This window comes from Hevea brasiliensis, chromosome 11 (genome assembly GCF_030052815.1).
Source record: "Hevea brasiliensis isolate MT/VB/25A 57/8 chromosome 11, ASM3005281v1, whole genome shotgun sequence".
NCBI lineage: Eukaryota > Viridiplantae > Streptophyta > Magnoliopsida > Malpighiales > Euphorbiaceae > Hevea > Hevea brasiliensis.
In genome coordinates, this window is record NC_079503.1 from 91486161 (window position 1) to 91508273 (window position 22113).

Consider the following 22113-nt stretch of genomic DNA (forward strand, 5'->3'; position numbering starts at 1 on the left):
TACTTTAAAATAATCAACCATCAAAATGATCAATTGGAGAAAAATGTTTCAACACAATAACACAAAAGATAAATTAAGGAATTTTCCATGATGAACTCCCATTAAGTTAAGGGGGGAAATAATGTAATATAATTAATTCAACTAAGAGCTAATCTAGTTATTATTTGTTTATTAATAATTTTAAATTTCTAGAATTAGATCCATATTTTTATAATTAGTTTCATAAGATTATGTGGTTGTGAGTTGTTATTAAAATTCTCCATATGAGATTAATTAATATTTGATTTTGGATATATATATATCCAAAATCAAATATTAATTAATCTCATATGGAGAATTTTAATAACAAAATATATATTTTAAAATTGGATACTAAGAGTTTTAATTGAGATTGTGATTTCTTTTATTGTGAAATTAGTTATTTGTATATTATTAATTTTTTTTAATATGTGTTGTACGTTATTTATCTTCATGAAACATATTTATATTTTAATTTTTTATATATCATGTTAGATTACAACTTAATTAATAAATAAATAATGCATTAAATATAAAAATTTATAAAATTAAAATATTTATAATATTAAATTTTGTAAAATTTTAAAATTAAAATTAAACAAATTAGCTCAAAAAATCTAATTCATAATAATAACAAGAATAATTATTATTTTTGCGTTATTCTTTGGAAAACAAATATTGTAAATTAGTAGATGATCAAAATATTTTATATGTAGCATATTAATTATAATAAATTTCAATTTTTTTTAACTTGTAATTTTTTAAATTCATAATATTTTAAACTATTTACTTTTATGATAAAAATATAAAAATTTTAATAATATTTAAATTCTTTTATAAAATTAAATTATATTACAATGCCATTAAAATATAACTTTTCTAAATTATTGAATAATAATAATAATAATAATAATAATAATAATAATAATAATAACTTATTTGCTTGAGTTGATAATTTTTTCAATTTTATTTAAATTTATCAAGATTGTAAAATTAGTGCTAGTTTTATTTTATTTAACTAAATTAGTTAAAATTTAAATGATATTTTAATAATTTTATTAATTTTTTAATAAAAAATATTTTTTTAATTTATTATAGCTGAAAATAATTTGAGAGTATAAAAATATTTTATTTTTTTAATGAAAATAAAATAAAAAAATTATTTATATATAAAAATAAATTCTAAATTAGGTTAAAATTATATTTTTATAAATATCAATAATTTATTTAAAAAACAATTAAATATAAATTGATAGAAATGAGTTTCGGCATTTAAGGATTTTATCAAATTATTATAATAAATCAAATAATTTTTAGTGAAATAATAGGTTAAAATTATAGAATTATTATATTAAAAATTGTGGTAAATTTTTTATATAAGTAAAATTATCATTAAAATAATATTAAAATTAATAATATTTAAAATTAAAATTATTTATGAATTTAATCATGGCTAAAAATTATTATCATATCTTAGTATGGATATTCTCATATTATTAAAAGTATTAACAAGAAAAATATTATCACTAAAAGTTATTAATAATAATATAATATGAATTGGTGACAATTTATTGTTATTAATATATATTATTAATGATAAAGTTATATATATGTTGTCATAAATATATTTTTATTAATATTTTGATAAATAACATAACGGGTAAATTGTGTTTTTGTAAAACTTAAATGTTTTTCTTCGTTTATTTATTTTTATATGTATTATAGATTATATAAGGAGATTATTTAACAAATAAAAATGAATTAATTTATTTCATTTTAGAGTATGTTTTTTTTCTATTTTTCCAAGAAATTGGATGTTTGAAGAAATTTTAATTTGAAAAAAAAAACCATAAAAAAGAAATTTTTCCTAATCAATTTTGAAGGGCAATTTAGTCAATTTGAGGGAGCTGCACTGTTTTAGTTATAGTCTATACCGTATCTGTCTGATACTGTTGGTATATTCCATGTGTGTCCATATTCAATAGTCTCCCTCTGTGTCTTATTTGATGTGAAAGCCACTCATAAACCTCCAACGTCCAGTGTCGCAGTGTTTTTGAGAGAGACACCGAAACCATACCCAATTCTAAAGAGCGACGAGCCTTTCTTCGCTTCACTGTGCAATGTTTTCCGGCCTCGTTCATGGGATGATGGGTGGGGTTCGGGGAGGAACTTGGCCTCTCTGAATTCCCAGTTAAATTTTCTTGGCATAGTAAGTGAGCGAGAAGGTGAGAAGCAATCAGAGGAACGTGGTTTTGTTAGCAACATATGAACTGGGTCGAGTTCCTTTGATTGGATAATGTATATTCTGTGCTGGAATTCTTGGTGATAGCGTATATGGGTTCTGTGAAATATAGAAGCGGCAAATGGTACAGTTTTCAACTTTTCTAATACAATATATGATTTTTCAATATATTTGCAAACATGCATATATATAATATGCATATACGATTTCTATTTGTTTATGTATTTGGCTTGGAATGTTCTGTTTATTGAATAGTTGATGAATTTTAAGTTTTTGAAGTCTTAAAAACTAGTGGGATTCTAAATACTTGTTGTTTTTTCAGTAATTGTTGGGCTCCTTGATGTTAATTTCCATTACGCCATACCTGATACTGTTGGAATTACTTTGGACTCAAGTTCCTTTTTTTGGGTGAGTACGAAATTGTTTGGTAGGCAAATGTGTAGAGTTATGTTATTAAGTTATTATGATGTTGTATTGAAGGAAATGGTCATGGGAACTTGTACAGAGAGAGGTACGGATGATAGAATTTGATGTTTGTGAAGTATGATTTATGAAATAGGAATTGAAGAGGTTCTTAAATTGCATCCATCTCAATTTATAGGCTCCTATAAAAGAAGTTCATATTAAGTTTCGTATCTAGCTTCAAAAGATATGCAAATTCTACTTTTAATAATTGAATTATATATTTGAAGGTAATTATATTTTTTAAAGCATTGTACAATTTTCATTTGATTTTGCCCTTGGTCTGAACTATTAAGGCGGTTCTTGTGTGATAAAATTTATAAACAATTAGGTAATTATAAAATATAGTTATAACAGTTAGTTATTTCTTCTAGATTTCACCTCTTGTTTTCTTAACAGATTCATATGGCCATTGGTTTACACCTTTCATCTTTTACCTTTTAGCAAAACTATAGCTTCAATGGTTTCTATCTTACATTTATCTGCTTATATTTTCACTACATGATATAACTAATAGCTGCTGTCATGGCAGGTTGCATGGAAATGTTAGACTAGAAGAAGCATCACTCACTTTTGACAACTAAAATTGGCAAATGAATCAAGCTGCCAGAGACATGTCTGTTTGACCTGGTTTTCTTGCAGACGTCTGCTGATAAAATGAACTGTTTTTGCATGGGAATTCTTTCTTGGCACTGGACCTACCTGACTGAAAGTTAGGCTTGGAGCAGGGCAAATCTTCTTTGGCAATACATATTTGATTTCTGAAAGGACTGAATCTTTTTTTTTTTGGGGCGTGTTGGAGGGAGGGTGGGGGGAGGGGGAATTGATTATACAAATTCAGTCATTAAGATTCAGCTCTTTTGGGCAAATCTCCTTTGGCAAAGCTGCTGAAGTTTCCACTAGCTGGGCAGTTTACCTGACAGTGAATAACTGAGCAGAATGGGTACTTTCAGATTATTGTCTTTTATTATCATTTACTGAGGATTGCATCCTGGCTGCAGGGCAGATCTCCTTTGGCATAAAGTTTTTCTTTCGCAAGCTTGACTCCAGTTTGCAACATCTGTAGCCTAGTGATACATCACCTTTGCAGTGCAATCTTCTTTGAAGTTTCTTCTTCCAAGAGCTTTAGTCCATCTGCTGGGCAAATCTCCTTTGGCATCAGGAGTCCAAGTTGACTTCTATTATCCCTGTGGGCTATCAGGAGCTGTGAGCTGGCTCCCCCTATCCCTTGAGGGCAAATCTCCTTTGGCATTTGGGAGTCCTGAGTTGGCTCCCTGTTATCCTTTAAAAGGCTTTGGCATATGATCTCCACTTTTAGAGGCCAAAAAATATCTTGTTGGAATATCTATATTGAAGCTTGGCATCAATTCTGAAAACCAGATCAACATCAGGATTTATTCTGCAGCATTGATACTGTAGCCCAATCTTTGCCAGGCCACTGTTTTGTTGTCCCATTGCAGTGTGTATTAACATAGCATTACACCAGGACAGCTTTTGGCATTTCAAATTGTTTAAGACAGTGCAATTCTAGCGGTACTTCTCTCTTCTTCCTCATAATTAACGTTTCTTTTATTTTTTCATGCATTTGATTTGCTTTTTCTGATATAAATGCAAAGTAGCTTATAGTTACTTGGACCAGAAAAGAAAAAGTGCTTAATATTAATGTAATCGTGTCATTATGCCTTTCCTTCAAATTGAAATTTTCATGCTCTAAAATAAACTCTCTCTTACTTCCTGTCCAGGAATATATGCTTTGTAATTAGTATCTGTGAAGTTCCAGAGTAGGTAGCGTTTCTAGAGGGTGGAACAAAAAAAAAAAAGGGAAAAGGAAAAAAAAAAGTAAAGTTCTTATTGCTGAATTGAAGTGCTGATATATTCTTGTAGGTGATGGACATGCTCCCTAGTGATTCTGATTGGGAAAGTTTCAGTGACAGTGGCAGTGAGCTTGACTTTTTGTATGGTGGGCAGGCTCATTCCATTTTATCAAGCCTGGAGCAAAGCCTAGCCAAAATTGATGATTTCCTCTCATTTGAAAGGGCGTTTATACATGGGGACATTGTTTGTCCTGTTGCTGATCCATCAGGACAGATGGGCAGAGTTGTAAATGTTAAAATGTATGTTGACTTGGAAAATGTTCATGGAAAGGTCATAAAAAATGTTGATTCCAAGAATCTTCTAAAGATTCGCTCCATGTCAGTGGGAGATTATGTGGTTCATGGGCCATGGATGGGAAGGGTTGATAAAGTTGTTGACAATGTCATCATCATCTTTGATGACGGGACAAAGTGCGAGGTTACAGCAGAAGATGAAGAACAGCTCATGCCTCTTTCTCCAAACATGCTTGAAGATTCAATATACCCCTATTATCCAGGACAGAGAGTGCAGGTTAGACTTTCTGGTGTTTCTAAGTCCACTAAATGGTTATGTGGTGCTTGGAAGGAAAATCGGGATGTAGGGACTGTTTATTCTGTAAAAGCAGGTCTAGTGTATGTTAATTGGCTTGCCTGTGCTATTGTTGGTTGTGGTTTGAATATGCTTGCTCCTCATCGTTTGCAGGATGAGAAAAACCTGACTTTGTTGCCATGTTTTTCCCATGAAAATTGGCAGCTAGGTGACTGGTGTACACTTCATGTTGCTGGTTGTAAGGGTATGAAGGAGCAGATGGTTTTTGATGCATTTGACCTTGAGATCATTAAAGAGCAATATAAGATTGGAAAAGGGTTTAAGAGGCAAGATCTTTGCTCGAATTTTGAGGAAGTCTTTATCATTGTGAAGACAAAGACCATAGTTGATGTTTTGTGGCAGGATGGTGGCTGCTCATTGGGATTGGATTCACAATCTCTAGCCCCTGTAAATATTGTTAATGCTCATGAATTCTGGCCAGGGCAGTTTGTACTTGATAAGGGTGCTTGTGAAGACCCACATGTTTCTGGAAACCAAAAATGGGGTGTAGTGACTGCTATGGATGCGAAGGAACGGACTGTTAGAGTGAAATGGAAACCGGCTAATAATGTTTGTGCCAACCAGGTGGAGGAAACTGTGAGTGCTTATGAACTGGTTGAGCACCCAGATTTCTCTTATTGCTATGGGGATATTGTCTTTAAAAATGTTGAACAGGCTGATAAGCATCATCTGAACAAAGAGATTAGCATGGGCAAAGAAATTGATCTTGAAGTCCAGGACTGTAGAAGAGGTCAGATTGATTGTCCTTGTCATTGTTACTTGTCCTGTATTGGCTATGTTACTGGCTTCAAAGATGGTGATGTTGAGGTGACGTGGGCTTCTGGAATTGAAACCAAGGTGTGAGCTCTAGCCATTTTTATTGGGTATTAAAGATTATAAGTGCTTTATGCGAATTAATAATAATTCTACTGGTTAATTGGATTTTGAGAGTTTTTAATTTTATGAGTTTGCATTGGTTGTAGACACACTGATCTTCATAACATTTTGTCTTTGACCGAATCAAGTTTGAAGCAAAAGGTGAATTTTTGCTGAATTCCAATGGTGGTTTAAATTTTTGATAAAATTGCATGGCACTAGTAGCAGCGTTTTTCTGCACTAGCTTTAGTTTTCTGTAAGAGATATTGCTCATTGTTGTTTTCCATTCCAATTACTATTGCTCTTGCTGATCAAGGAGCTCCAACTACAGCCCTGGAAAACATGTATACTCAAGCCAATGTTTTTCGCCCTTTTTTCAACTTTATTATTATGAGTAATTATGAGATTGCTTTGAAGTAATTCTAGCTCTGTGACTAGCTAAGATATACGAATGTTAGATTAAGCTACCATTACCATCACAGTCACTGGTTAAAATTATTTTTTAGATGAGTGCCTATTCTGTTTTCATCCATTTTTGGAGATTGCTTGAAGCATCAATCTTAAACAATTTGTTGTGCATTGTTACAGGTTGCACCTAATGACATTTTTCGAATTGATAAATATGAAAGTTCAACTACAAATTCTGCGATGAACGAACAAAATGATGGTGAAATGAATATGAATCAAGAGATGATTGATCTTGACAAACAATCCTTTAGCTTGAAAGGAAAGGTAATGCCAATTCCCCCTCTCATTTATGAAAAAAAAATGGTATCAGATAATTAGGGCAATACTTTCAAGTTTGGGAAATATATATTGGTGAAAACATGCTAAAATTGAGGAATTAATTCTTGAAGTTACTGAGGGAAGTATAAAACTCAACTCAACTAAGCCTTTATCCCAAAAATTTGGGGTCGGCTATATAAATTCTCTTTTTCCACTCTAAACGATTTTGGATTAAATCTTCGAAAATGTGTAATGCTTTTAGGTCATATTGTATACTAAACTAGAGTTATGAAACTTGGGAATAGTTTTAGTAAATGTTTCGGTGAATTTCAGTTGATTCTTGACATCTAGGATCAATTTGCAAAGATGGGCTAATTTCTTAAAGCTATTTTGATTGCTGATAAAATGCAGTAAGAAGAAATTAACCAATAAAATTTGCTCAGAAAAGCATCTTTTGTTTAGACTGGAGCAAAAATGGAGTTCTAGTGCATTTTGGGTCTAATCAAAATTCTGATTATCTACAAAGAAGCTTCTATCATCTGCATTTATCTCATTCCAAACTGGACACTGAACAACAGTACCATTCTCAGGACTTGCCAAGTTCCAATGGCAACAGTGAGTGCAAAAGGCACCTGTGGAAGTCTATTCCCTTCCTTCCTCAGTCCACTGTTGGATTTTTCATGAGCATTGCAGAAAATATATTTGGATCCATTGGTTCGATATCACTGTCTGGCCCATTATCATTTGTTTCTTTTCCTAAAGATGGTAATCAATCTCAGACTCTTGAAGAGAAAGGAATACAGGAAAACTGTGATCTCTGCACAGAGATGCAACCTCTGATACCAAGTGAGATGCAGACATTTGAAAGTACAAGTTTAAAGCTGGAAGTCAACCATATTCAAGAGAATAAAGAACAATGTTTACCCACCAACAAGAGTGTAGAAAAGTTCATGCAATTTGAAATGGTTGGTGATTGCTCTGACCACCACTTTATTGAAGATGCAGGCAGGGGATTGGCATTCTCTCAGGTCGGAAACTTGACTTTATTTTCCAAAAAAACTTTATTAGTTGACAGATTAACAGTCATGACAATAATTTTTTTCCCATTTCTACTCATAGGTGAAAAGAAGTTGGTTGAAGAAGGTCCAAGAAGAATGGAGTAACCTAGAGAAAAATCTTCCTGGTTAGCACATTCATCTTATTTCTATTCATTTAAGTGTTTCTAAGAAAATTGGTTCATTGTTCAACTTTTATATTTATTCTTATAAGATCAGTCATAACGTCAACAGAATCAATATATGTCCGTATCTATGAGGACAGAATGAATCTCCTTCGAGCAGCCATTGTTGGTGCACCTGGAACTCCATATCATGATGGGCTATTTTTCTTTGATATATATCTTCCTCCGGAGTATCCTCATGAACCCCCTGTAAGTTAATTAATCTAGACTTCCCAAAGGTTTACCAGTTTAATGATGCTTGAATGAATGGCTAGCTGCAAATTGGCACGGTGCACTGTTGACAACTCTAAGCCAACATAGTCCTTCTAAGTTCTGTTAAGGGGTACATTTGATTTCTATTTACCTTATTCAAGAGGGACATGTAGCTAATTTGCTAAAATTAGGGTGTCCAATGTAGCTGTCTATAATCTACTCTTTATGGGTTGACATTCATATTCATATTTGACAAGAAACTTATTTGTTGATGTAATTTCTCATCCAGTTGGTGCACTACCGTTCCGGTGGGCTTCGTGTCAATCCAAATTTATATGAGTCTGGAAAGGTCTGCCTGAGTCTCCTCAATACATGGACAGGCACAGGCACTGAAGTGTGGAATCCAGAGAGCTCCAGTGTTCTGCAAGTTCTTCTCTCCCTCCAGGCCCTTGTGCTTAATGAAAAGCCTTATTTCAATGAGGCTGGATTTGATAAGCAGATAGGAAGAGCTGAGGGAGAGAAAAACTCTGTTAGCTATAATGAAAATGCATTCCTCATGACCTGGAAGTCCATGCTTTACTTACTTCGCCAGCCACCAAAGGTAAAATGATGAGTTCTGAAGTCACTTTGCCTCATCCATGCATTGATTTAGTAATGGCTAAGATCATACTCGCTTTTAGATCACAATCCAAGCATCACAAGAAAGTTAGAAAACTCTATGTTGATTATTTCTTTTAATCTAGTAACAAAGCCTTGATGACTTGAGAGTTTTGCGAGTAATGCATATATTTTATTAAAAAAAATATATGCGTGAAAAAAAAATCAATATTAGATTTATTTTATTAAAAAAATATATGCGTGAAAAAAAAATCAATATTAGATTTCCTTTATCTTTTAGCAATAGGTAAAGTTTAGTGTGATTTGATTATAACCATGATTACTCTTTATGTGTCAACTTTCTAATCATTAATGATGTGTAATGGTGCAGCATTTTGAGGCACTCATAGAGGAGCACTTGAGGCAACGATCGCAATATATTCTATTGGCTTGTAAAGCATATATGGAAGGAGCTCCAGTAGCATACCCATTTGGACGTGGACAGATTGAGCATGAAAGTCAAAAGGGCGGTTCTACAGGTTTCAAAATCATGCTTGCTAAACTCTTCCCAAAACTTGTGGAGGCATTTGCTGCTAAAGGAATTGATTGCAGCCAATTCACAGAGCTAGAGCAGTGAATGTGCTTACCAGTGCATTTGTGCTAATAAATCTGTATCATATCAACACGTTCTTGGAGAACAATAGTCTTGCCTTTTTAAAAAAATAAAAAAATAAAAACAAAAGTGAAGAAAAAGAAAACAAAAGATATTGTTCTGTATAATATCAGTGCTGTTTGTGTGAAAGACAAAAAAATTAAAAAAAAAAAAAAGAAAAAGAGAGCAATTGAAAGGGAAAATAAGGATTTCTGGTGTTGTGATTGTAGTATTATGTTCTGTGACAGAACTATATTATGGATTGCAGCTGCAATTCTACAAATAATGAAGAAAAAGAGTTGGATTGGTGTGCTATAAATGCTTGATGATTTTCCATGTGTTTATAAATGATATTGATGCTGTTAAATTATGTGAAATTTTGAAGTATTGCTTCCCTGTCAAGAATGCTGCAGAATTCGGGGTTTTGTACATCATATGTAACACTTTCTTTTTGTGAATTTTGTATTAAACAGTTTGTTTGTGATCATCGTGCATGCTTCAATGCTTAAAGACATCAAATAGGAGACCCTTGGAATTGAAGGAATTCATATAATTTGAACTGACATCCATGCAGATTTGAAATCAAGGATTGTATTTTTCACATTTGCATAAGCAGAGTTTGAGCTTAACAAGATAGCACACAACAAGTGTAACATCCCTAATTTTCAAATTATTATTATATATATATATATATATATATTTTTTTTTTTTTTTTTTATTCTAACCTTGGTATTGTGGACTTTGGGTATATACTTTCATTTCATTTCGTGGAAATTCGATCGTCGCCCAGATCTGCAATTTCGGGCCGAGCAGATAAGCTGCTGGAACCATTTCAGAACCGAGTCAAGATTATAGGCTACCCCACCGCTTTTGGGCGTTACGCGTTCGGTTGTCGATTGGCATAGGTAAACTCGAACTGTACATTACTCAATTTTTGCCTTATACTGGGTTAGAATAAAATTTATAAAATATTCGTGAATGATAAGAAAATTACGATTTCTATTGCAATAGCTTTATAATATTGTTAAAGACCGCGGGGCAGATTTATAGAATTTTTAAAGTTAGTTTGGATAGTTTTTGAAAAATATTAGTTTGAAATCTTATAATTGAGTTGTCTGATGTTGTGATTATTGCTTGGTTTGGAGGGCCCAGGAGGGGCCATATAATGATGATGAGATATGGGTTGAGTTTAGAAGTGTTATTTGAACCATTTTGCAGGTTGGGTAGGTTATAGGTATAGGGGAGACTTTGCCAGATTTTCAGGACAACTTAGGGTGTCTTTGATCTTTTCTAAACTTGTATTGAGTCAAATATATTAAATAATTGCAATAAAATTGTCGGTGAGCCGGGACAGCCTTCCTCTTCCACCCAGCCGCCACAGTGACTTCAGTTAAGTCTATGAGTAAAATATTAATTTTAATTGTAATTTCGATATTATTATATGTTCAAGCATGCCCATGCATCACTTATGAATATGTATCTATGTAGTTAAACACTAGGCACGTTTTATATTGCATTCATAATTGTTGAAATGCCATGGATGTTGTTTGTGCTAATTTGGAGCAGTGTGTGTGCGTGGCGTGCGTGTGGTATGGTATTGGATATGGACATAACGGGTAGACACGGCTTGAGAGACACTCGTTGGGACCCGGTCCTTCAGGATAGATACGGCTTGAGAGACACTCGCTGGGACCCCGCATTTGGTTTATTAAGCGAAAGTCCGGCTTAAGAGACACTCGCTGGCAGAAGTTGGATTAAGAGAGCTATATAGGGGATCAGCTCCCATATATGTATTGTTTGACAGTGTTGGGCGTGTGAGTGCTCCAAATTGCCTTTTTGCTGTTATTATATGAACATTATGACGATATTGCATTTCACTCAACATGATGCATTAGCTTTAGATAGCTATAGAGATTATGGTTAAAATTGATATTTTACTCTCTAAATCGGACGCTCACTCCTATTCATCTATTTTTTTTTTCAGGCTACAGGAGGATTATTTGTTGTTGCTAACTTGCTTTTCTTCTTCGCAGGTCCATTAATAGTATTTAATGTACTTTGTACAATTGAGTTAATTTTTACACTCCGCATGTGTTAGAAACACTTATTTTATTTAGGCCTGTATAATAAAAGTTATGTTGGACCTGTAAGATTAATAACTGTATGCATGATGGGATTGGATGAGGAATCTGAGCTCCCATTTGAGTTATGACCTTTTGATTATGTGGAGGGTGAGCTGAGCTCCCCAATTTAATATATATTGTGTTTACAGGTCGGGCGAGTCAAAAACTCCCCGTCAAATGGTTCATTTTATGGTCGTATTCTGTCCGGTTAAATTCTTGAAATTGGGCCCAAATGGGCCCTAGAGTTAGGTTGAGGAATAGTTAGGCTTACTACGGGCCTCGGGGGCTTTAGGCTCGTCCAGGTCCTAGTGCCGGTCAGGCCCATAGGTTGGGTCGTGACAACAAGCTAACATAGGAACAAATATGTACATCATCATAAAGTGAATGAACATGTCTAGACCAAAATGCTTATCAATAACTATGAATTCTAAGTATTTTTTGCTAGCAGAGAGATTTTGAGCAGCATTAGAATGCGAGAGAACAAACAGACTACTGCAAAAGATGAGATCGAAGGAATAAATCAGGACCTTCCTTTGAATAATCACTTGGAACAGCAAGGTAGAATGCTACCACCTCCTTGGCCAGTGGAAACACATTTGAGTCATCTACCATTGTTGTATAAACCTAGTCCCACTAAGAATTCAGAGATTTGTTAGAATACGTGATACTGACGGTGATAAACAACCAGGAAAAAGACATGGAGAGCATCACAAGAACAACATAAATACATGGTTCTTAGAAAAATCTATAAAGGAAATAAATTATGGAGAAAGCCCCCATGCTGCAGCAGCCCAAAATTTTAGAGCCAATGTTAATAGTAGCAGCCCAGTTCAGCCTCTCTACATATGTTTCGTTTACGGGCTTGCTATTTTCCACTATTAATAAAATATAATTAATTAAAAGCTAAAAATTATATTATCTATTAATCCAATTAAACTCAAGACAATCCTCCTCGGTAAATATATTCATTAGTCCTCTCATTTTTCTCTAGACATAAACCAATTTAATTACCTTATAATGGGCAAGAGTTGGACAATAATTCTTTACTCTTAAATTCTATATCCTCTAGTTTAAGCCAAAACCTATTTAGCTCCATAGGACTGTAATGGACATGAGCCCTCATCAATGGGCGAAGCCACTCTTAATGAGCAAAGCCAATTTAATCTCTACACAATACTCCTATTTCTTATTTATAGTATTAGTTCCTGAATTCTAATCTAATTAAATACAGCCAACTTCTCTAGTAACTCAACCCTTCTCCTTTAGGGCACTAATTAGAGCGGACTAGATGTAAGTTAGTTTTGGCTATTTTGGATAAACAATTACGGATGTGAAACTCAATTCCATTACTGGAATTAGTGATGTGAAATCATTCTTACTGGATATCAAAACAAAATGTAATTTGGCAGGATTTTTCATATGATTCAGGTTGGGAACAGCACATTGATTTCCCTACAAATATCAGAAAATGAAAGCATTCTAGCACAGGTTAAATAACAAAGAAAACATTACAATCTCCTAATTTAAAATTGAATATTAAAATATCCAACAATAGACAAAAACAGAAAAATTAATCCAACTCAACCACATAACTTCAGCTAACGAGCATTAAAAAGTGGAATACTGTAGAAATTATTTTATTGTTAAAAAATATATATATATATACCTTGAATCACCTGTCAATTAGACTTTTTGCCAGTAAGAATAAGAGATATCTGGAGGCCCCTGCTGAATGCATCATTAAATAGGATCCTTGTCTGCAGTCATTGGAATCCCGGCAGCCATGACAACATTGCAACAGGAGCCATAACAATCACCCCAAACAGCATATCATATAGCCGAGCCAAGGAGACCACAGTACCCACACAACAGTGGACTGCAAAAAAGGTCTAAGTACCTGAGCAATGCATATGCGGCCCCAGACTGCGGGAATAACTGCCAAAAGGCTGCTCACAAGATCAAGAAATACAAATTTTGTGAACTTGAGTAACAGAACTATCACAATTATCGTAAGTGTAATGACTATAAGCCGTGTTAGCCAATATTTCATGTGCTCCGTTGCAGCAAATTTGTGCTGAGCATATGATATGCTGACATAAATTCCAACAGCTGCAATCATGGATATCCAAGATAAAACGTAAACAGCAACACTGGTGTTCGCGCTAGTAATGTTCAGATGATATACGACACCATACTAAAAGAAAAAGAAACGAAGGTCCAAAATTATCTCCAAGAGCTTTCCCCACAAACCTGTTGTTCTCAGCTGGCCCTGCTCCTCATACCAACACGTTTCCCAACTTTGATCTGCTTTTGCCAACACTCCCCTATACCGTATCCAGTTCATAAAACCTTCGAAGTCATACACAGCCTTTAGCCAATCAAAGCCAGAAGGGTTGAACAGAAAGGGGGAAATTATCCATGAAACTACAAGGAACCGGCAAGAAATTGTCATGATTATGTAAACAGAACAGTCTGCAGCCAAATCACTAATGGAAGCATATACTATTAGAATGATTGCAAGTTCAATTGCCTTCACAAAATGGCTTCGAGCAAATAGTCTATAGTTCTCAGCAAAGCTCTTGTGCTGCACCACAAAAGCACGTCCAGTGGCTTGGTATTTGGCACCTTCATGAAGAATAGTTCGACCAAAGTAATGTGCACGAGTTCCCATAAAGAATGTGTAAAAAAACTGAAGCCAACTGCAACTGCATTGTCAAAAAGTCCGAAACAACGTATACTTGACATTATTAACAAGCCCTTCCCTCAGTCCACGCCCCACAAAAATGGGTATGTGGAACCACTATGTCAACACATACAAAATACTCCAGTCCAATTCCTCAAGTGCATTCCTAATCCAAGGAACTACAAAAAACACCAAAGCCAGCAGCTCAGGGATAACAAACACAAAGACAGCCTCGAGAAATGTGACAATTCTATGATTTGCATCATCAGACCAAAAGCCCGCAGAATTCTTTGCACTCCAAATACTTGCGTAGAACACCCCAAACACAATAGTCCATGTCAAAGCAACCATACATTTTGACACCATCCTCAACCCTAGCAACATTGTGTCCCTAGAAACCAAGCTATACTGACTCCCTGCATCAAGAATAGATAGCAAAAATCGAAGCCCACCCCATGTAATGAAACAAGTCAATAGCTTAACCTGCGCATCACGCCTCTCCAGTGCCTGCCACGGATACTTATTACCCTCCCAAGCAACGATAAAACTAGCCTGCAAAAACAAAATCAGCAAAACCCAGAGCTTATCAAAACTCCTAAACACATTCCAAAACGACCTCTGCTGCACAAATCCAGTCTTGCCTATTCTCCTACTCTTCGCAACCGTAGCAAAATAATTACTCCCAAAATTAATAGGCCATCCCAGCTTCCTAAAACACCTCCTGCTCCAAAAGAACTCATTTACATCATCATAATTCCTCCAAGCCGAATGCGGTTTGGTCCCATTGTTACCACTATCAACTTCAGTCTTTATGGTTTGGTAAAAGGGCATAACAATAGACTTCAAAAACGCATAATCACCATATATTGAAGGCAAAAATGGCCTACCAGTGTTGGGGTCAGTCCATTCGTCAAGAACCTGATTTAGTTCCATGGCCATGTGGTGATATATATAGCATATACACTCGGGCATGAACCGGAGATCACCTGATTCCCCCCATATTAGAAGGTAGAGAGCAACATACAACAGCTCACGCCGGAGCTCATTGCTGTTATTGTTGCGCTTAGAAAGAGCTAGCTGGGATTTCTGGCCTACATAGGAGCACCAAGAGGTGTAGTTACTCAATAACTTACTCCGGAAACGACGAAGAACTTTCAGGTCCAGTTCGTCAGGAATTGTCGGGGGCGGTTTCTGCCGCATTTGGGAATTGGCTAGGTGGAGCACCAGGTGCTCTCTCTGGTTCTGCACGTTGTCACTTTGAAACCCGAAGAGCACTTCCAACCAGTCCATCAAGTCCATGTGCAGGTCCCGAGTAACAAACGGCGGCCTCGACAGGCTACTGACGTCTCCTAAGGCGGCGGCGGCGGCTCGCACCTCAGGGTACCGGAGGGACGGATGGTCAGATAGGAGGTCATGGATAGGGATTATGTTGTAAACGTCCAGAAATGGAGGTGGTGGCTCGTGGAAGTCATTGCGGGCAAGTGTGGGTGCAGTAGGTCCCCGACTCATGGAAGGTTAGTCGACCGAATGTTTTCTCTGCGTTTTCGTTGTCACTTTTGAAACGTTTTTGCTTTGTTTTCATTTCCATTGCCTAAAAGGAGGAGTGTGGAAACTGGAACATAACGTTACGTGGAGGTGGCTTCTTCAGTCCAGGGCCTGTAGAAAAGGAGAAAAACAATACGCTAACACGATAAAAGAAACCAACTTGAACGTGAATTGTGGAACAAAATTAAGTTAAATTTGCAGGCTGTGGGGTTCGAACCCACGCGTACTTATGTACAGAAGATCTTAAGTCTTCCCCCTTAACCTCTCGGGCAAACCTGCAACTGGTAACAGTTTTCTAAAACATTATACTATCAACATTATTTATCAACTTTTATTTCCATCAAGCATCTGAGTGTAAAACTAAAACTCTGTGCAAAATATTTTTTTGAAAAATATTTTTTAATATTTAAAATATTCAAGAAAATAAATTAATAAAAAATATTTTTTATCAAAAGAAAAATTAAATCATTTTTAATTTTTTAAATTTTCATAATTTTATTTAAATGTGAAAATATACATATATAACATAAATATATATCATTAATTTAACACTGTAATTAAATAATAAAAAATAATTTTATGAAAATTTTCTTTTCTATATATAAATTATTTTTTACGAAACAAACAAAGTATAAAAGATGAAATACTAGATTAGGCTAAATATCAAGGGAGGATTCAATAATTCTTCAAAAGCATTTATTGCCCTCTTAATCATATTTATTTATATTTAGGACTCTGATTAAAAATGCTCAAATAAAGACACATATCATATTCACTTTATGAACACTCTCTCTCAATGATATTTCCAATAAGTTTTGTAGTTATAGATCAGCTGCAAAGTTTTACCATATGTGGATTCTGCTTTCATGGTGGAAGCTGCTTATATTACATCCATTAAAGCTAAATCCAGACCAGAGTTTCATCACTGGAAGTAAACAAAGTTTGAAATCATAATGATTCACAACTATTCATCCCATTCTCTGCTTCTCATCACTCTATGAGTACTTTATTGCTGTTTTTGGTATGTGATATGGTTAGCAGAATTTAAGTTCTTAAACTTCTTTCTCACCATCGAATGTTCCACATAAGTTTTAGTATAGATAAATATGATCACTGTACATGTGAGCTGTCATATTCAACGATTGAAGCATTGCTTCTCCTCTTTTGTTGAAATTAAATACTGATATGCCACCGTTGTTCACATCAATTGCCCGAAACCTGAACCAACAAAAGTGTTTCTAAGGCTGAATGCTAATAAAATGTAGCAGCAATGTACCATCACCATTGTAATATGATGAGCATGGCAATTGCAATTCACAAATGATTACTGGCCCAGGGCAGAAACTTTCTTAGCAATCTGACTCCAATAAAATAGTATCAGACTTTATGGTAAAAAACTGCCAAAGCAGTCCTAAAAGACTTTGTTCATGAATCACTCTTAAATATCTCACAAGGATCAATTGAAATCACTGCCCTGTTGATTGCAGTTATGAGAAGAAGACTATCACATACCTCTCAGGGCCTAGCCCCAAAGCTGTGCAGATTAGTGCCCTCAAGATTGACTTGTGAGTGACAACCAAAAAATTTTCACCCTGATGCATGAGAAAGATTCTTATATTGCTTCTATAGTTATACCATCATTTCTTTAAACATTAATAACAATAGGAAGGAAAAGTGAAGAGCTCACAGGAGAAAGCAAAATTTCTCTCCAAGCTTCTTGAGCTGTCCCCCATAGTTTTCGCACGGGGTAGACACCATTCACATAAAAATTAGCAGGATCCTCTCTCCATGTTGTATATTCCTTTGGATATCTCTCTCTAGCATCCACTGCCTCCGAATACTGAACGTGGTTTAGTCATATAGAAATTGTAGGAAGAATAAAAGTTCAGCACTGTTCTAAAGCTCTAAACTAGTATCAATGAGTTTGGAGCTAGCTAGAAACAGACTTTCATAATTAAAATTGACCATGTTATGAACAAGTGAACATCATATTAAACCAAAACATGATAGTTTGATGGATGTGTGACGAGGAACAAACATTTAAGAAAGAACAACTTGACTAAACAAACACAATAAAAGGGGACAGACCATTTCTCATGCCTTCAAGGAAAAACAGATGAGCCTCCTTCAGTGAATCAAGGAAAACCAGTGGCTCTTCCTTCCCTTGCCATATGACTTCAGCACTGGACTGCATGTAACTCATGATTGTAATTTGATTACAAAAAATAATAATAATAATGAAATAAAATAAAATAAAATAAAAATTAACATAATCCTCATGGTAATCAAACCTTGGCACGAGATATTGGACTTGAAAAGCAACAATCAAAATGCATATTTTCTAAGGCTTGCCTACACCTCTCTGCTTGCCTCACTCCAGTTTCAGTTAAGACAGATAAGTTTGAGCTTCCCTAGATATGCATCAGCAATCAAATAAGCAGCCAGAAATTTAATGGAATTGTGGATAAGAAATATGTTGTCTACAGCAGGCATACAAACCTGAACTCTACCCTCTTTATTCCAAGAGCTAAGCCCATGCCTTATAAGAGTTACCCTCTTTGGTGATGACAACAATTTCTGAGTAAGCGATATTGTTGCACTGTCAAAACCATATGCACCACCAGTGATGGAAGCATCATTTTGAACCATCTCTGTCATAAATCCATAGCTAATATCAACTTCAAGTTGGACAAACATAAATACTTTTAACAAAATTGTCTAAAAGAACCTCACAATTAGGGTGGGAAGGACGAACATAATTAAATAACTTATGCACAAGCAGGTTGACAATATTTTTTATTTATTAGTACTAAAATTCTGTATTCCAACTAATAAGTACTGGAATTATCTCCAGATTATGTCTCAAGTTCGAGTCCCAGTTGAGCCGAATCAACAAAAAATTGTGTTCCAATTGTTGCTCAAAAACAAAATATAAGAATACAAATTCCTCTATCAAACATTTACAATTGGCAAACACTACATTTAACAATGTTCTTGCATATCATCAAAATTCTAAAACTGTTTAAAATTTTCCAAGAGAACACTGAGGCTCTATTCTCTGATTGAAAGACATGAACAAAAAAATCCTTATACCAATTTCTGAAAATGCTAATGCAGTAGCAACTAGAACACAGCCATCCAGAAAAAAGAGCAGCCTTTGTACCTATGGATCATCACAAGCAGATGATGAAATACTTGTTAAATGGCCCTTGAATTTTGACCATAGTAAAGCCTGCCAATTCTAATTTTTCATAAATTGCCTAAAATCATAATCCTTTTTGTTTTCACCGCTGAAATTCTCTATGCAACAAACCAAAAACTATCCAATAACATTCATGTGAAATATGGGTTGTCAGTATTAATCCCAGAAAAACTCAAAAGTAAGGTTTATAAACAATTTTCATATTACAAATATTTAGAATTCTTCATAATTAGATTGATCTTTGAATTAACCAAGGAAACTTAAACGATTGACTTCAAGAAAGCACAAAATTACCCTAGCAAAGAAAAGAAAAACTTGCCTGTTGCTAAGGGAACTTCTGGACTAGAATTTGAGCATTGAATTCCAAGTCTGGTAGAGCATTTAGCAGGCCTGCTTGAATTATATATGGAATTCAAGCTTGAACACAGAGGGACTTCGAAGGCGAGAACTCCACAAACCATCTTGCCGTGGGGTGGATTCAAACGTCAAAGGCTCAAGGCTTGTGAATATAATAATTATGGACACTGTTTCTTTCTAGTTTTTTTCTGGTTAAGTTCCCATTAGGCTCTCCAACCATGTTAGATAGTTTCCATATAAGTATTTATGAGGGGAATTATTTACTGAGGAGCATCATAGCTGGTGATAAGATAGCCTTCTTGATCAATGGAAGGTGGGGACAGAGCAATCTGTTTGATTTGTGGAGATCAATTGGCGTGGAATCTGGCATTTATGCGAAGTGATTCTTGTCCTTACATTCATTTTCATCTTGGATATACCAACTTGGGAATGGAAGATTCGCGGATGGCATGCCCTCCAGCTGAAAATAGAAGGCTGCTGATTGTTGAATTTCAGCCACAATATGAATATCAATATAAACCAAACAGGGAGAAATTTTACCCACACTTTTCTTTGATGGTAGCTGCTAAATAGGTCCAGCCCATGAAAGGCCCACATTAAAAAATTCAAGTCCATACAAACTTTGTGATGATGTATTAACCATGAGGCTTATTTAATTTAACTGTTAGATATAATTAATAATTATTAATTAATAATTATTATTATTAATTTATAATTGATAATTAATAATAGCTGATTTGTATTAAGTATTTATTAAAATTATATTTAATTGTTATTGTTAATATGTAAAATGACTAATAAGAATATATATCATATAATTTATTTTATTATTAAAATAAATATAAAATTATAAAATTTATTATATTATATTATTTATTTTATTATTAAAATAAATATATAATTATTAATTTAATATATTATATCATTTATTATATTATTAAAATGAAAATATAATTATTAATTTATTATATTATATTATTTATTTTATTATTAAAATAAGAAAACAATTAATTTCTTTAAAAAATAATTAAATAATTTTTAAAATGTAGTTATAGAATAGTAAAGTAATTTTATTGTTGATAAAGAAAGAAATTCTTATAATTTTAAGTTTTTTTTAGAAAAGGATTTTTTTCATAATAAATAAGTATTTTATATTTTATATTATTAATAAAAAATATTTAACAAAATTGCAATATACTAATTAAGGGTGTTAAGATCATAAATGCAAAAATAAAGGCAAGTAACATTAATAACATTAATTTTTGAATTACATAAAAAAAGATTATATAGTCTAAATAAAAAAAAAATCAGCTATCAGTTGATGAGAAATAGTTCTATTTTTATAGTTGATATAAACTGTAGCTAATGAATATTATATCAATTAATCATCAACTATCAATTTTATTTTTTTAATGTTACCAAATACTTTAATTCATTTATTTAAATGTCTGCTGCACCTAAAAAGTAAACAAAATACCCCCATACATTAACCCAGATACAAATTAAGTGGAGAAATAAAGAAAATAACCCCAACTCTTGGCCTTGGCACTAATATAGCACTATCTAAAGCTTTGCAGCAAGAATGGGACTGAGCACTGCATGAAGAGAGCAGAGAAGAAGCACAAAGTAAATTACAGGGGCAACAAAACCAGCAATAAGAGCAATGGTGACTTGATCACAGAACTTGGGTACTTGTCCACAAATAGGTAGCCAACCGGCATGACTGTTCCCTTTCTTTCCCACTTGAGCTATTGCCAGGGCTGCAGAAATGCTTGAGCTGAGCAGCACTGTTATTACCTATAATTAGACTAACCAAATTCAGATATCCCATTGCTACTATAATAAAAGCATAACTAATTAAGAGAAAAAAAAAAACATAAAAAGTTGCTTTATCACCATATCAAGAATGACAATTAAGCCCCCAAGGAGGCTCTTAGAAGAAAGGAAGATAACGATAATGGTGTAGACACTCGCAATTGCTTCTGCGATCACAAAATACCTATACATGGCAGCAATATTTCAGCGATAGCTGGAGCTAGAACAAGAAACGATAACCAGGTGGGGTGTGGCAGTAGCAGTGGCACTTACTTGAATGCAGGCGTATTGTTATATTTTGCAGTGAAGGTTAAGTTCAATACTTGAGCAGAGTCATGGCTCCTGACCATGACAACGATGGCAACCACAGTGGCAGCCAAGGCCAACAGCCTCAGGACAATGAAGAAAAACTTCTTGATCTCAACAGCCATGAAGGATTAATTTTGTGTCCCTGATAATGGATGCTAAATATATAGGTAGAGGAGGGCAATGGGGTGCCCCAGAAAAGTTTTAAATGTGAAACATTTCGACGCGTAAAATATACATAAAACTGGTAGGTCCATGTGTGTGAGGAGGCACAGTGTGCGTTAGGAAGACAGATAAGAGGCGGTGCACTTGTTTTCCTGCACAGCTTCCAAGCAAAAAGTGTTTGGTTACCGGTACGTGCGTGTAGGAAATCAAAGTCAGAAAGAAATATCAACGACAACGTACCCGGTAAGGTGGGAGCTCCTATTCATTGTCAATCAGATTTGAATTATTTATTAGGACAGAATTTCAATATTATTTATTTTCAACTAATACACTAGAGCACACTATTAAAATCCTTGAATAAAAAGACATATAGGGCTCACAGTTACCTAACTTGTATGTTCCAGATGTCATATGTTTGCCCATATCATCATACGACTAATTATTAAATACATTTATAATAATAAAAAATA

At 34.3% G+C, this 22113-nt stretch overlaps 4 protein-coding genes, 1 non-coding gene and 1 pseudogene across 9 annotated transcripts; 1 reads left to right on the plus strand and 5 right to left on the minus strand.

Moving 5' to 3' along the window:
• The first annotated feature begins 2029 nt into the window (after nucleotides 1–2029).
• Nucleotides 2030–9766, plus strand: LOC110648001 (probable ubiquitin-conjugating enzyme E2 24). Of its 4 annotated transcripts, XM_021802075.2 has the most exons (11): nucleotides 2030–2384; nucleotides 2583–2668; nucleotides 3255–4255; nucleotides 4607–5107; nucleotides 5330–6022; nucleotides 6629–6772; nucleotides 7345–7794; nucleotides 7886–7949; nucleotides 8056–8195; nucleotides 8488–8799; nucleotides 9187–9766. In XM_021802075.2, exons 4-11 carry the CDS (start codon nucleotides 4610–4612, stop codon nucleotides 9430–9432), a joined length of 2547 nt encoding a protein of 848 aa, XP_021657767.2. In that variant the 5' UTR covers nucleotides 2030–2384; nucleotides 2583–2668; nucleotides 3255–4255; nucleotides 4607–4609; the 3' UTR covers nucleotides 9433–9766. The 4 variants fall into 4 exon arrangements, with proteins under 4 accessions (XP_021657767.2, XP_021657763.2, XP_021657765.2 ...); XM_021802071.2 differs by having other exon boundaries at nucleotides 4607–6022; XM_021802074.2 differs by having other exon boundaries at nucleotides 2031–2384; nucleotides 4607–6022; nucleotides 7357–7794.
• A 3483-nt stretch (nucleotides 9767–13249) lies between these two features.
• Nucleotides 13250–14241, minus strand: LOC131170667 (callose synthase 11-like; annotated as a pseudogene).
• A 129-nt stretch (nucleotides 14242–14370) lies between these two features.
• LOC110648000 (callose synthase 11-like) lies at nucleotides 14371–15762 on the minus strand. Its single transcript, XM_058130297.1, has one exon. It carries the CDS (start codon nucleotides 15760–15762, stop codon nucleotides 14371–14373), a length of 1392 nt encoding a protein of 463 aa, XP_057986280.1.
• A 232-nt stretch (nucleotides 15763–15994) lies between these two features.
• Nucleotides 15995–16077, minus strand: TRNAL-UAA (transfer RNA leucine (anticodon UAA)). Its single transcript has one exon. It is a non-coding gene; the product is annotated as a tRNA-Leu (tRNA).
• A 523-nt stretch (nucleotides 16078–16600) lies between these two features.
• LOC110647997 (probable 2-carboxy-D-arabinitol-1-phosphatase) lies at nucleotides 16601–19833 on the minus strand. Of its 2 annotated transcripts, none has more exons than XM_058130299.1 (7): nucleotides 19320–19833; nucleotides 18298–18449; nucleotides 18090–18209; nucleotides 17887–17986; nucleotides 17486–17625; nucleotides 17311–17390; nucleotides 16601–17125 (listed from the first exon to the last, which is right to left on the minus strand). In XM_058130299.1, exons 1-7 carry the CDS (start codon nucleotides 19459–19461, stop codon nucleotides 17113–17115), a joined length of 747 nt encoding a protein of 248 aa, XP_057986282.1. In that variant the 5' UTR covers nucleotides 19462–19833; the 3' UTR covers nucleotides 16601–17112. The 2 variants fall into 2 exon arrangements, with proteins under 2 accessions (XP_057986282.1, XP_057986281.1); XM_058130298.1 differs by having other exon boundaries at nucleotides 16601–17016; nucleotides 19320–19827.
• Nucleotides 19834–20859: 1026 nt separating this feature from the next.
• On the minus strand, nucleotides 20860–21688 carry LOC110648004 (CASP-like protein 1C2). The gene is made up of 3 exons (XM_058130300.1): nucleotides 21446–21688; nucleotides 21254–21356; nucleotides 20860–21154 (listed from the first exon to the last, which is right to left on the minus strand). Exons 1-3 carry the CDS (start codon nucleotides 21601–21603, stop codon nucleotides 20921–20923), a joined length of 495 nt encoding a protein of 164 aa, XP_057986283.1. The 5' UTR covers nucleotides 21604–21688; the 3' UTR covers nucleotides 20860–20920.
• Between the last annotated feature and the right edge of the window lie 425 nt (nucleotides 21689–22113).